Source organism: Mustela nivalis (genome assembly GCF_964662115.1).
Source record: "Mustela nivalis genome assembly, chromosome: 5".
Taxonomy (NCBI): Eukaryota; Metazoa; Chordata; class Mammalia; order Carnivora; family Mustelidae; genus Mustela; species Mustela nivalis.
Window position 1 is genome coordinate 78,063,033 of NC_139024.1, and position 14,789 is coordinate 78,077,821.

General features: G+C 35.6%; 1 protein-coding gene across 2 annotated transcripts in view; it reads left to right on the forward strand.

The window, feature by feature from the left end:
- TBC1D32 (TBC1 domain family member 32) overlaps window positions 1-14,789 on the forward strand; it is a 248,907-nt gene that overhangs the window by 63,362 nt on the left and 170,756 nt on the right. For both annotated transcript variants that reach the window (XM_082730010.1, XM_082730011.1), the window contains exons 17-18: window positions 8,774-8,975; window positions 9,536-9,618. In XM_082730010.1, coding sequence (XP_082586136.1) covers window positions 8,774-8,975; window positions 9,536-9,618 — 285 coding nt within the window. The remainder of the gene's footprint in view (window positions 1-8,773; window positions 8,976-9,535; window positions 9,619-14,789) is intronic.

Consider the following 14,789-nt stretch of genomic DNA (forward strand, 5'->3'; position numbering starts at 1 on the left):
GAGATTGTTTCTAGGAGTTTTTCCATTTTTTTTCCTACATTGTCCAATATGTTGGTTTATAATTGTTTGTAGTAGTCACTTATGATCCCATTGTATTACTTTATTTCTGACTATTTGAGCTCTCTTTCTCTTGTTGAGTTTATTTAATAGCTTTTCAATTTTATTTATCTTTTCAAAGAACCAACTCTTAAGTTCGTTCATATTTTCTATCACTTTTTTAGTCTTGATTTATTTTTGATCTGATCTTTATTACTTTCTTCTAACTTAGGCCTTCCTTTTTTTCTCCCCTAGTTCCTTTAGGTATAAAGTGAAATTGTTTGATAGTTCCTATTTCTTGAGAGAGTTGAGTATTGCTATGAATTTCTTCTTAGAACTACATTTATTGTAGTTTTTGGTGTGTTATATTTCTGTTTTCATTTGTCTCTAGGTATTTTTCCATCTTTGATTTCTTCTGTGACATAGTAGTTTGGTGACATGCTAATCTCCACATAATTATAGTTTTTCCAATTCCCTTTTGTAATTGATTTCTAGTTTCATACCTTTAGGGTTGGAAAAGATGCTTGATACTATTTAACTCTTATTCATTGACACTTGCTTTGTGGCCTAACGTGTTATCTGTCTTGGAGGATGCTCCATGTACACTTGAGAAGAAGGTGTATTCTGAATTTTGGATAGAATGTTGTATGTGTGTGCACGTGTGTGTTTATATACATATATATGTATACATATACACATGTATAGAGCTATTAAGTCCATCTGGTTAAATGTATTATTTAATCCAATTATTTCTTTACTGCTTTTCTGTCTAGATGATCTGTAATGACTGTGATGTTAAAATCCCCTAGTATTATTGTATTACTATCAGTTTCTCTTCTTCGGTCTCTTAATATTTGCTTTATATGCTTTGGTGCTTTTACGTTGGGTTCATATATTTATGTTATATCTTTGTGCTAGACTGACCCCTTTATCATACCCCCCTGTCATTTATTGAAGACTTTGTGGTTATTGTAAGGTTCACATGTATCATCCTATGTATATAGTTATCTATTTTAAATTGATAGAAACTTAAATTTGAACATATTCCAAAACTCTACATTTTTACTTCTCTACCATATTTTATGTTTTTGATGTCAACTTTTTTTTTAAGCACATATCCTTCTATTTTTCCTTTCTTTCTTTTTTTTTTTTTTTTTTTTTTTGAGTAGGTTCCACGTCCAGCTTGGAGCCCAGTGTGGCACTTGAACTCACGACCCTGAGATCAAGACCTGAACTGAAATCAAGAGCCATATGCTTTTTTTTTTTTTTTTTAAAGATTTTATTTATTTATTTGACAGAGAGAAATCACAAGTAGATGGAGAGGCAGGCAGAGAGAGAGAGAGGGAAGCAGGCTCCCTGCTGAGCAGAGAGCCCAATGCGGGACTCGATCCCAGGACCCTGAGATCATGACCTGAGCCGAAGGCAGCGGCTTAACCCACTGAGCCACCCAGGCGCCCAAGAGCCATATGCTTAACTGAGCCACCCACGCACCCCTTGATTCAACTTTTTACAACTTGTTATTTTATGTATTCTGTAACTAATTATTGTAATTAATTTCACTACTTTTGTGTTTTGCCTTTTTAGTAGCTTTAGAAGTTCGAATTCTAACTTTATCTATACCTTTCCTAGTGAGATTTTTACTTTCATATATTTTGCAATTAGTGCCATTTTTCCCCCTAGCTTTAAAAAGTCTCTTTAAGGTTTCTTGCAAGGCTAGTTTAGTAGTGATGAGCTCCTTTAGTTTTGCCTGTTTGGAAATCCTTTATCTTCAATTCTGAATGATAACCTTGCCCCGTAGATTATTCTTGTTTGGAAGTTTTTTCCTTTCAGGAATTTGGGTATGCTATGTCACGTATAGCATGCCAAGTTTCTGTTGAGAAATCTACGATATGCTTATAGGGTTTCCCTTGTTCATTTATAAAACAAATAACAATTTGTTTTATTCTTGCTGCTTTTAAGATTCTCTCTTTAACTTTGAAACTTTTAACATTTTAATTATGTGTCTTGGTGTATCTCTCTTTGGGTTCATCTTGTTTGGAACTTTGGGTTTCCTAGACCTTGATGCCTATTTTCTTTCCTAGGTTGGGGATGTTTTCAGTCATTATTTCTACCAATAAGTTTTCTGCACCTTTTTCTCTTTTCCTTCTAGGACCCTTATAATGTGAATTTGAATTTTATTCTGTTTGATGTTGTCCCATGATTCCTTAGGTTATCTTTATTTAATTTTTTTTTTCTTACTATATCCTGGTGTATTTCATTGCTTTGTCTTTCAGCTTTCTGATCTATTTTCTGTTTTGTCCAGTGTTCTGTTCAACACCTCTAGTATATTTTCCAGTCCAGTTTTTGTGTTTTTTGGGTCTTTGACTTTTGCTTGGTACTTTGTTATGTGTTCTGTCTCTTTATTGAGGTTCTGTGTTTATCCATTCTTCTGATTTCAGTGATCATCTCTATGACCATTAATTTGAATTTTTTTTAAATCAGGTACTTATCTCCATATAATTTTCTGAGGTTTTGGTTTTTTGTTTGTTTGTTTCTTCTGTTTCCTAATTTGGCTTGGCTCTGTTTTTTTCTATGTATTAGGTGAAATGCAGGCACTTTTCTCAGTCTTCAAACAGTAGCCTTGAATAGGTGATGGATCACTTGTTCAACCTTGTCCTGGCTCTTGGTTGTCTTTCAGACCTTTGTGATTATCTCAGTTGTCTGGTTTATTATAAATATGCCCCCTTTTTGAGGGCTTTCCAAGGTCTATCCATGATCGAAGGGGATCATAGCACCCAGTTTCAGTCTGATTAAAAGCGAGACCCTCAGGCCAGCTTTGAAAGTGTGCAAATATATTTAGTCCTCTGAGGCCACATTTGTAATCATTGCTGGCCTCCAGGTCAGATATGGAGATTTTCCCTGAGTGTGAGTCACAAAAATCTGAGTTCCAGGTGAATGTATATGATCTTCTCTGGGAAGTCTTATTCAGCTGTAGTGAGGCCAAAGGGGTGTGTGAGGATGGTGTTTCCCTGCTTTTGTTCCCTTGGAGTGCCTCCGTAGCCTCTTGATTGTGGGAAACCTGAAGTCTGTTCCTGAGGCTAGAGCTCTAGGCTGAGTAAATGGGCCTTTTTCACAGAAGACTGGGATTGTTTCAGTTTGCTGTTTGTGCAGGGCCCTGGGATTGATGGCCTGCCAAGAAAAGTCTTTCCAGTTGTTATAATCTGGTGGAGCTCTGGAGAGTTAGCCCTCAAGGAGTGTGGATTGTGTCCATCTGCTGGCTTGAGCAAGACAGTTAGAAGGTGTAGAGAACAGGGCACACTTAGCTGCTTTAGAAAGACAACAGGAAAATAGGAATGTATGTTTCCATGGGCTTCTGTAATGGAACAGGAGAGTGCCTTGTCTGTATTCTGGCTTTAGGTTGGGAATAGGAGACTGGCCTGACAGCTCATGCTCATGTTCCAGCTGGGAAGTTGGGGAGTACTGCAACTCTCCACCTGGACTCAGCAAGTACCACAAAAGCTCATGCCTGCTGTACCAGCAAGGTGGTGGTAGCCCTGCTAGTAGGCCACGTGGAGAGTGCATCTGTGGCATCTACCATCCTCATTTGTCTCTGTCTCCTGCCTCTCTGGCCAGTGCCCCCACATTAGCAAATGAGTCTCTTTTACATACAGTCTAGGGGCCTTTCCAGACTACTGTTTCTTTGCTAGGTCTTGGAGGAGACCACAATCCCTCTAAGAGGGGAGTCTGTTTCTTTATAGCACTTGAAGACTCCCTGGTGTTAGTTTTTTTGTTTTTTTCAAGCCAGGTGTTCTGTGGGTTTATTTCTCTGATGTACATCCTAAGAGTGGGGTCACCAATGTGGGGGACCAACCTTTTTCTCCTCTGGGAGATGCATCTGTGTGGTGAGATCCCTTCTTGTTGTGTGTTGCCATGTCATGAATGGGTGTTTTATGGGAGACTGTCTCTACTTCTCCTGTTTTGATATGATCCTTTTATCCTTTGTTGTGAGAATCAGTGCATTTAGTTTTTAGATCTCTCTGCACAGGGGAATGATCTTAGGTAGCTGTAGATTGAGTGTGTTGATGGGAGGAGGACTTTTCCTACCACTACCTTGGATCACCCCCTCTAGGAGCTTGCTTTTTAAGTTTCTTACCATCTAAGAAATTTCCTCAGCTTTATTTTCTAGCCCTTAGATTCAGATTGAGATTTGCATTTCTTAAGTTATATTTTTTCTATAAGAACATTCTTATTCTACTATCTTATTCTTTCTTGCTTCATGAGTTTAAATTCTTTTACAAGCATGAAGATACAAAGTTCTCATTTTTCATTTTCTTTTTTCCTTGCACATTGATTTTTCTATTTGTTTTCTTAACTTCAGATTTTAGATGAGAGATTTCTTCAGATACTTAAAAGTTGGTAAATAGCTGTTTGAAAACTGTGTAGGAACCTCATTACTGTGGGGAAACTGTGGGACCTCATTACTTGTGGCCTTTGCTGTCAGGGCATTTTTTCATGGATTTGTTTGGGGAACCTCTCATATTGGCCTCTGTAGTCTTTGTTCTTGTCATATTCCATAGAGAAGGCTCCTATAGCTAGCTGTCTACAGAGAGTAAAAGCCTAGCAGAAAAAGATGACTGAGTGGAGAAAATGGTTTTCAAGTTTTACTGTATAAGTTTTGATTTAACCCTGTGGTACTCTAAACTGTTCTTGATCTTTGCCTACTTTCCAAAAGATACAATGGGATGGCTACATGGAATGTGGAAGGGAGGCTTGTCAGACTTCTTTTTAAGTTGACTTTTAGATGTCAGCTCTTCTATTTTCAGTCCCACGTCTACGCCTAATTCCAGAAATAGTTGCTACCACCAATTGGACTTTTTTGAGAAGTTCTGTGAAATAAATTGTGTTGTGTTTTCTATATTTTGGCTGATCATTCAGTTTTTCCAGGTTCTGAGTTACTTCTTTCTTTCTACTTTCTAGATGCCAAAACATTGTTACTGTCACATCCTTTCTTTTTTCCTTGACAACTGTAAAAGCCTTCTGAAAATTCCCTTCACTTTTGCATTTTAGTATGTCAAGAGGGTGTAGATGTGAACATATGTCAATCTACCATATTCAAACTGGAAGTCTTTTTCTATATAGATAACAATTCTTTTGTAAATGAAGAAGACTGACTTTGTGTTTTGAGTTTTAAGGTTTCTTTTTATTGTTTATCACTTCCCTATTTCAGTGGGGTTTTTTTTTTTTTGCTATATGGATATGCAGTTATGTAGTGAATTTTTCCCCAATTATTAGTATTTCTGTTTTTAATTTTTAAAAATTAAAAAATTTTTTTTATTATGTTCAGTTAGCCAACTTATAGTACATCATTAGTTTTTGATGTGTTCAATGATTCATTAGTTTCCCTTATCTTGAACAGAGTGGACAGATTACATTAAATAGATCAGACATTAACTATCAGTTTTTTTGGAATCACCATTGTGCTATGGTTGTTTCTGATTAATTATTTATACTGGTAAAAGACAGGAATCATCAAAAATATCCAATAATAAGAGGCTGATTGATTAAATTGTGTTTGCACAAAGGAGCACTTAGCAGCTGTGCAATGGGAACATGGAATTTTTATATGTATTGCTGCGGAGTTATCTTCAGGATATCCAAGTGAACAAATGAAACACTAAAGGATGTTTTAGAATGCTACCTTTTATATAATGGAAGGGAATATGAATAAATAAAATACTGATATTTTTCAAAAGGAGTGGTAAAAAGGTAAACTGAAAAGGAAGTTTTAGAGGAAGAGAGAAGAACATGTGGATAGGGAAGTAGAGATGGAAGATATATAGGTTATACCTCCATTGTACCTAAATTTGACTTCAGAATCATGTAGCTGTTTTATATGCTAAATGTAATAGTTAAATAAAAAAGAAAAATTCGCATTTCAAAGAAATTCAGACAAATAGGAATAATTGAATTTAACCACCAAACAAGTTAGTGACCTACCCATGCAGTGGAAAGAATTACCTTAAGTGACCTGATTTGAACATTTCTAGTGGAATACATCATAAGGTTGAAAGAAAAAATTCTTAAAGTAATCTTAAACTGCTATCAGTATGTTTTGAAACTATTATGAACATACTCTAAAATAAAGCAAATAAATAATGAACATCATAAAGAATTAGAATAGAGAATTAAAGAAGTTAAACTTTAATTTTAAATTCATAATGGAAATATAAGTATTAATTTATTACTGAAGAGACCTACAAATAATGACAACCCCTTAGCAATGAGTTGGCACCGAGGTTGTGGTCTCTAAATATCTAAATTTTTGTTATTGTTGTTTTATCTTGCAAGAAGAGGAAGGGATCCTTGAAGGTAGTTGTTTCTGAATTGGGCTGGGAAATATGCAAGGTGATCCCGAGATATCTTACCATTATAGAAAGTAAGGAAATTATCTAAGACTAATGACATATGGTCAAAAGTACCCCCAGGCTACCAGAAGGGGCCTCCTACTGGTTTAAGGTGGATAATTTGGGGATTAAAAAAATGACTTTAGAGCGCCTGGGTGGCTCAGAGGGTTAAGCCTCTGCCTTTGGCCCAGGTCATGATCTCAGGGTCCTGGGATAGAGCCCCACATCAGACTCTCTGCTCAGCAGGGAGCCTGCTTCCCTCTCTCTCTGCCTGCCTCTCTGCCTACTTGTGATCTCTGTCTGTCAAATAAATCAATAAAATCTTTAAAAAAAAAATGACTTTAGGGGCACCTGGGTGGCTCAGTCTTTGGCTCAGATCATGATTCCAGAGTCCTAAGATTGAGCCCTGCATTGGGCTCCCTGCTTGGCAGGAAGTCTGCTTCTTCCTCTTGCACTCTCGCTTCCTGTGTTCTCTCTTTTGCTGTGTCTCTCTCTGTCAAATAAATAAGTAAATCTTAAAGGAAAAAAAAAAAGACTTTAATGTTGACATACATAAAGCATACAAAAATAATTTAAAAAATACACTAAAATTTAAAAAAAAACATTGTCAGTTATCCATTAAGGTTGTGAAGACACTGACTCATCATTTTTCAAATTGATTAGAAATGTTCAGATTCTTTTTTTCAATTTCCTGTAAAACTCTATTTTTTTTTAAGTTTTTTTGTTGATTACAGTGAGTGTGCAAGCATGAGTATGAGTGGGAGGAGCAGAGAGAGTGAGAGAGAATCTCAGGCTGAGTCTGTGCTGAGCTTGGAGCACAATGCAGGGCTCCATCTCCTGACCTGAGCTAAAACCAAGAGTTGGACACAACTGACTATGCCACGCAGGTGCCCCTGTACAAACTGTATTTAATATAACTCTTAAGTTACTGAGGATAAAGTTCTTTATAGAAAAAATTAAAAATCATCATTTGGTAACTCCTAATGAAATAGTTGATTTAGGAAGTTATCATGAATTGGTGCTAAAACCATTAGGTTAAAGGCTTGATGTGGGGAGAACTTCCCACTGGAGAGTTCAGGCTCATACCATCTGACCAGTTGATTTTTTAGTACTATTAAAAATGGGACAACCAAAAGAAAAAAAAAATGGGACAACCAGATCTGTATCTAATGAAGTGATGCAGTTGGAGGTACACAGTAGCAACCAGTTATGAAGTTGTTCGGCCAAGAAAAAAGAAATTGAACTTTAAACCTCTAGATATAATTATCAATTATGGAAATATGGAAAAGTAAAGGAACACATTAAGTGACAGCATGGTGAAGCAATTATGCAAATAAAGAATGGATAGGAAAAATATGTCACTTCTCCAAATTAATGGCATGGTTATGAAAGAAAATAGGGGGCCTAAATGGTCACAGTAACTTAATGTACTCTGTGAAACTTGTTTGAATTTTGATTTATACAAATCTGGTTATAAGGAGTACCTAATCAGGAGAATCTTGATATAGGTGAATTATCAGATAATATTAAAAATTATAGTTTTGTTAGTTGGGGTATTAGCGTATAACATAGAAACCTTAATCACTATTTGACATTTAACCTATAATATTCCAGTAGAGGTGGGTAGAGGCAAAGGTCAGGGAATAGATAAAACAAGATTGGTAAAATGTAGGAACTATGGAAAATGGGTGGAGGTACATGGAGAGTCAGAATCCTGTCCTATCCGTAGCTGACTGTAACGTGTGCTGCTTTGGAGCTAGATACGCTGGATTTGAGTCCAGGCTCCACTTCTTATTAGCTATATGATATTTTTAAAGTTATTGAACTCCTGTAAGCTTTAACTATATTACCTGTTAAAAAAATGAAGAATATATTTACTTCATAGGGTTAGTGTAAGCATTAAATGAGTTAATACATCTAAAATACTTAGAACAATGCCTGGAATATTAAGTATTTACTATGATTTTCTTATTATTACTGTTAAAGTGTCCCAGCCTCTGAAATAAAGGAGCTATGTCCTATTAATGACATGGGAGCTCAGAATTATGTTTTTACTACAATCAAGTGAAGTTACATATGGCCCTGGGCCCATGATGTCTGTAGCTTTTTAAGTGTATAATTTTGCTTTTTTCAATCTGTGTATTCCTTCCTCTTGTCTCCTGAAACTGCTCTCCTTATTAGACAGTTATCTGTACATGTGTGGGAACGCTAATGTTGACATGTTAGAGAACAGCTAGAGAACTAAAGAGGAGCCAAGCAAATGCAAAGTTTGTGATATGGCTAGACTTTTTGGTAGCACTTTAAGAGGTTATGATTTATAACCTTGGAATCACTTTTAGTCTGTTGTGTTTTAGCCCTACAGGTGCTCATATAATTGCCCAATTTTCGAAAAAACTTCTTGATGAAGATATTTCTATTTTTTCTGGATCGGAAATGTTGCCTGTGGTTAAAGGAGCTTTTATTTCTGTGTGTCGTCAAATATATGGTACATGTGAAGGCTTACAGGTGTTAATTCCTTATTGTTTGCATGAGTCTATAGCAAAGGCATGGAAGAAGGTAAGAAATTTCAATCTTTTTCTCCTCTCTGCAAATCTTTATTTCAAATATAGTCACTATTGTAATGCAGTTTTAATCTTTTACTGGGGCAAATATGATTTTCTTAGCATCACAGTACTCTAGGGAACATAATGCTTTTTAATTTGGTACAGGATGACTTCACCTCATTTCCTGTGAGGGCAAAGTTCTAGGACCAAACTGGGCACTTCAAAGTCTTTTCTCTTGGTAGGAGAAACATTAGATAATTATCTTTGTATAAACTGACATTCTTTTTCGGAAGCTATTTCTGAGCGATCTTGATGTACAGCTGGGGCTTTGTTATGGATACTGGAGATTATAATGTAGCAAGAGTCAAAAGTAGTATGTTTCAGTACTAAGCCTTTTTTCCCACATTTATATACTTCATTTAAAAATAATTTTAGATGATATATAATTAAAAACCAAATAACTTAAAATTTGAAGGTAATTTAAATTATATTAAGGATCAACTGTAAAAATGTATCATGAGATCTTATGAATAATGCTGTCAATAAAAAATAATGTAATCTGTTGTATTTTAGACAAGTTTGCTATCAGAAAGAATTCCTACTCCAGTAAAGGGTTTGGATTCTGTTTCTTCGATAAACCAGGAATCCCAAAACATGTAAGCACAATTGACTAAACTTACCTGTTTTTCTACATTTGCTGAAATAATTTAAATGAGAATGTAATTGAATAGTGTAGCAAAAATGCACCTGAAACTAATATCACACTGTATGTTAATTAATTGGATTGAAATAAAAACTAAAAAAAAAAATACAGGAAGGAAAATGTATATGTATAGGATTAAGGAAAATTACATGTGGGGGAACTTTAAAGATCATGTCATACTTGTACCTTATATCTAGCATTACTTAATACTTGCTTTAAGGGATATTCTTAAGAAAAATTAAAAAATAGCATTTCAGGTAGATATAGTTTAAAGAAGTCAAACAAAAAGTCTTTTTCATTTACTTAACAGAATAATGGTTTAACAAATAGTTAATTCTTCTGTAAAAATCAGCTAAAATTTTTACTGATAGTTGTCACAAAATTAAAACCATTGCCATTTCGTATCTTTGTCGGAGAGAGGAGAGGAGAACATTTCTGCAATTTTTGAGGTAATTGTTAGATGTTTTCTTTTCTTTTCTTTTTTTAAAAAGATTTTATTTATGTATTTAAGAGAGAGATAGAACAGAGGAATGGGGATGGGTGGTGGGTGTGGCAGAGGGAGAAGCAGACTCCCCACTAAGCAGGGAGCCTGATGTGGGCTCCATGACAAGACTTGAGACTATGATCTGAGGCTAAGGCCCCTGCTTAACTGACTAAGCCACCTGGGCACCCCAGATCTGCTTTCTTTGAAATCTTCTATGATTTGTCATTTTCATTTCATTTATGCATTCATTTTCTAATTCATTCCACTATCTATTGGACCAAGTGCTTTCATTTCTTGGGGATACCTGTATGCCTTAAGAGCTTACTGTGTCCTGTAGAATAAATAAATACAACATGGCAATATAGTATGCTAAATTTATATTGTGGGGCCATGTGGGATCCATTGGGAGGCACCTTGTGGGGGAATCTTTCCATAAGAAGTTGTGGGGAAATCTTTCCATAAGAACTCACTTTCCATAGAAGTTAAAGAGAATAGATGTTAATTGACTAAATACTGAACATTATTTCAGATGGAAGAAATAGTATGGTCAATAGGCTAGAAGAGGGAACATGATTAATGTAGTTAATACATTTTACTCTCAGTGATATTTTTAGATTCTGAAGTTAAAATGTGAAGGAGCTAATAAATTATATGCCACTTCTTCCCTCCTAAGTTGTGAACTGAGTAATAATGATAAAGAAGTCAAACAAATCAAAACACTGAATAACAGAGGGTTCCTAAAATCTCAAGAGTTAGATTACCCTTCTGTCATATTGGCCGTGGACAGCTGTAGGCTTCCCTCTAAAGCAGAGCTTACAAAGATCAAACTTAACTACATAGTAGAACAGAGGAGAATGTGTGTTTCCTCCAGGTAGCTGGATCACAAACAAGTAGACTGAGAGAGAGTCATTGCTTAGCTAGGCATTCTGAGGTTATTCCACAAATCTCCTGAGTCCCTTCTAGGCGAGGAGTTAATGATTAGGAGGGTCAAGCAGTGTTAAACTGGGGAATGTGTTTCGTGTAGAAACTTGATTCTGGGGGAAAGGGAGGATCTCTCAAAATATGATATTAAAGTCTTAGAAATAAAATATTTTATAGAGTTTTTGATACTATATAGAGTCAGAACTATTAATTTCATTTTTATCATCAGAGTTCCGTTAGCTCATAGAGTTGAATGTCTCCTGTTCTTTTGTGTTAATTGAGAAGTCAGTATGACATAGACATTATTTGTTCCTTCATAATTTGGTTAAACTTGAGTGTAAAACCATCTGTGTTAGTTAACTAGAGTATCCTAATGCCAGTACATAGCAGATTCCTAATATGTTTCTTTTCCTTTAAAAAAAAATTCCAGTTTAATTAACATATAGTGAGTGTTATATTAGTTTAAGGTATTCAATATAGTGATTTACCAGTTCCATACATTACTCAGTACTCATCATGGTAAGTGTACTCTTAAATCCCTTCAGCTATTTCACCCATCACCTCCCCTCTGGTAACCATCTGTTTGTTCTCTAGAGTTAAGAGTCTGCTTTTTGGTTTGTCCTTTTTCATTTGTTTTGTTTCTTAAATTCCACATATGAGCAAAATTACATGGTATTTGTCTTTTTCCAGCTGTCATATTTCACTTAGCATTGTACTTTGTAGCTCCATCCATGTTATTGAAAATAGCATGATTTCATTCTCTTTTATGGCTAAGTACTATTCCATTATGTGTGTGTGTGCACACATATATATATACACACAGACCACACACATGCACACTTACATACATACCACTCTTCTTCTTTCATCTAATGATAGACACTTTAACTGCTTCTATGTTTAGCTATTGTAAATAATGCTGCTATAAACATAGGGTATATATCTTTTTAAATTAGTGTTTTTGTATTTTTTTGGGTAAATACCTAGTAGTGGAATTAAGAGAATCTTTTTTTGTTTGTTTCCTTCCCTACTTTTCTCCTCTTCCCTTACTGTTTCTCCCTACTTAAGTTTTTCTGTTCATTTCTTCCTGTGCAGTTTAATGTTTTTTTTTCTTTTTATAGTCATATTTTAAATAAATATTGTGTTGGAATTTTGAGGCTCCTGTCAGTGATGATGTAAATATCACAGATAGAACTAAAGAACTAAAAAATAAATTGATCATGTGTTCATTTCTAGAAATGAGGCTCTGTCTGTGGCTTCCTGTTGCCCTAGGCTTATGGCTTGCCAAAGCCCCACTTTTAGAGCCTGTGTTATACATGCAGAAGCATTTCATTATATGTAATACTATTTTATTTTATTTTAATTAACATATATTACTTGTTTCAAGGGTATAGGCCTGTGATTCATCAATTTTATATAATTCACAGTGCTCACCATAGCACATGCCCTCCCCAGTGTTCATCACCCAGCCACCCCATCCCTCCTGCCCTCCTCCACTCCAGCAACCCTCAGTTTGTTTCCGGAGATTAAGAGTCTCTAATGGTTTGCCTCCCTCTCTGGTTTCATCTTGTTTCATTTTCCCCTCCCTTTCCCTGTGATCCTCTTTTTTCTCAAATTCCTCATATCAGTGAGATCATCTGATAATTGTCTTTCTCAGATTGACTTATTTCACTTAGCATAATACCCTCTTGTTCCATCCATATCGTCGCAAATGGCAAGATTTCAGTTTTTGATGGCTACATAATATTCCACTGTATGTATATGTGTGTGTATGTATATGTGTGATATATATATATCACATCTTCTTTATTCATTCATCTGTTGATGGACATCTAGGCTCTTTCCATAGATTGGCTATTGTAGACATTGTTGCTATAAACATTGGGGTGCATGTGCCACTTCATATCACTACCTTTGTATCTTTGGGTAAATGCCCAATAGTGCAATTACTGGGTTATAGGGTAGTTCTATTTTCAACTTTTTGAGAAACCTCCATATTGTTTTCCAGAGTGGGCACACTAGCTTGCATTCCCACCGACAGTGTAGGAGGATTCCCTTTCTCTTCCCCTTTCTCTGCATCCTTATCACACCTGTCGTTTCCTGACTTGTTAATTTTAGCCATTCTGACTGGTGGTATCTCATTGAGGTCTTGATTTGTATTTCCTTGATGCCAAGAGATGTTGAGCACTTTTTCATGTGTCATTTGGTCATTTGGATGTCTTCTTTGAAGAAATGTCTGTTCATGTCCTCTTCCCATTTCTTGATTGGATTATTTGTTCTTTGGCTGTTGAGTTTGATAAGTTCCTTATAGATTTGGATACTTTGGATACTAGTCCTTTGTCTGATATGTCATTTGCTAATGTCTTCTCCCATTCTGTCAGTTGTCTTTTGGTTTTGTTGATTGTTTCCTTTTCTGTGCAAAAGCTTTTTATCTTGATGAAGTCCCAGTTGTTCATTTTTGCCCTTGCTTCCCTTGTCTTTAGCGATGTGTCTAGGAAAAAGTTGTTGGAGCTGAGGTCAAAGAGGTTGTTGCCTGTGTTCTCCTCAAGGATTTTGATGAATCCCTGTCTCATGTTCAGGTCTTTCGTTCACTTTGATTCTGTTTTTTGCGTGGTATAAGGAAGTGGTCCAGTTTCATTCTTCTGCGTGTGGCTGTCCCAATTTCTGCAACATCATTTGTTGAAGAGACTGTCTTTTTTCCATTGGACATTCTTTACTGCTTTGTTGAAGTTTGGTTTACCATAGATTTGATGGTCCATTTCTGGGCTCTCTAGTCTGTTTCATTGATCTGTGTGTCTGTTTTTGTGCCAGTACCATACTGTTTTGATGGTGACAGCTTTGTAATAGAACTTGAAGTCTAGAAATGTGATGCTGCCAGCTTTGGTTTTCTTTTTCAACATTCTTCTGGATATTTGGGGTCTTTTCTGGTTCTATTTAAATTTTAAGATTATTTGTTCCATTTCCTTGAAAAAAGTTGATGGTATTTTGGTAGGAATTGCATTAAACATGTAGATTGCTCTAGGTAGCATGGACATTGTCACAATATTTATTCTTCCAATCCATGAACATGGAACATTTTCCCGTTTCTTTGTGTCTTCCTCAATTTCTTTCATGATTATTCTATAGTTTTCTGACTACAGATTCTTTGCCTCTTTGGTTAGATTTATTCCTAGGTATATTACAGTTTTGGGTGCAGTTGTAAATGAAATCTACTCCTTAATTTCTCTTTTTTTTGTTTTGTTGTTGTATAGAAATACAACTGATTTCTTTGCATTGATTTTATATTTACATAATTTTATATAATACTTTACTGAATTCCTGAATTCCTGTATGAGTTCTAGTGTTTTGGAGTGGAGTCTTGGATTTTCCATGTAAAGTATTATATCATCTACAAAGAGGGAGAGTTTGACTTCTTCTTTGCTGATTTGGATGCCTTTTGTTTCTTTTTGTTGTGTGATTGCTGAGGCTAGGATTTCTAGTACTATGTTGAATAGCAGTGGTGAAAGTGGACATTCCCACCGTGTTCCTGACCTTAGGGGAAAATCTCTGTTTTTCCCCATTGAGAGTGATATTAGCTTAGGTTTTTTCATAGATGGCTTTTGTGATATTAAGGTACATACCCACTATCCCTACACTCTTTCATCAAGAGTGCTATAATTCGTCAAATGTTTTCTCAGCATCTATTGAGGGTATCATATGGTTCTTGTCCTTTCTTTTAT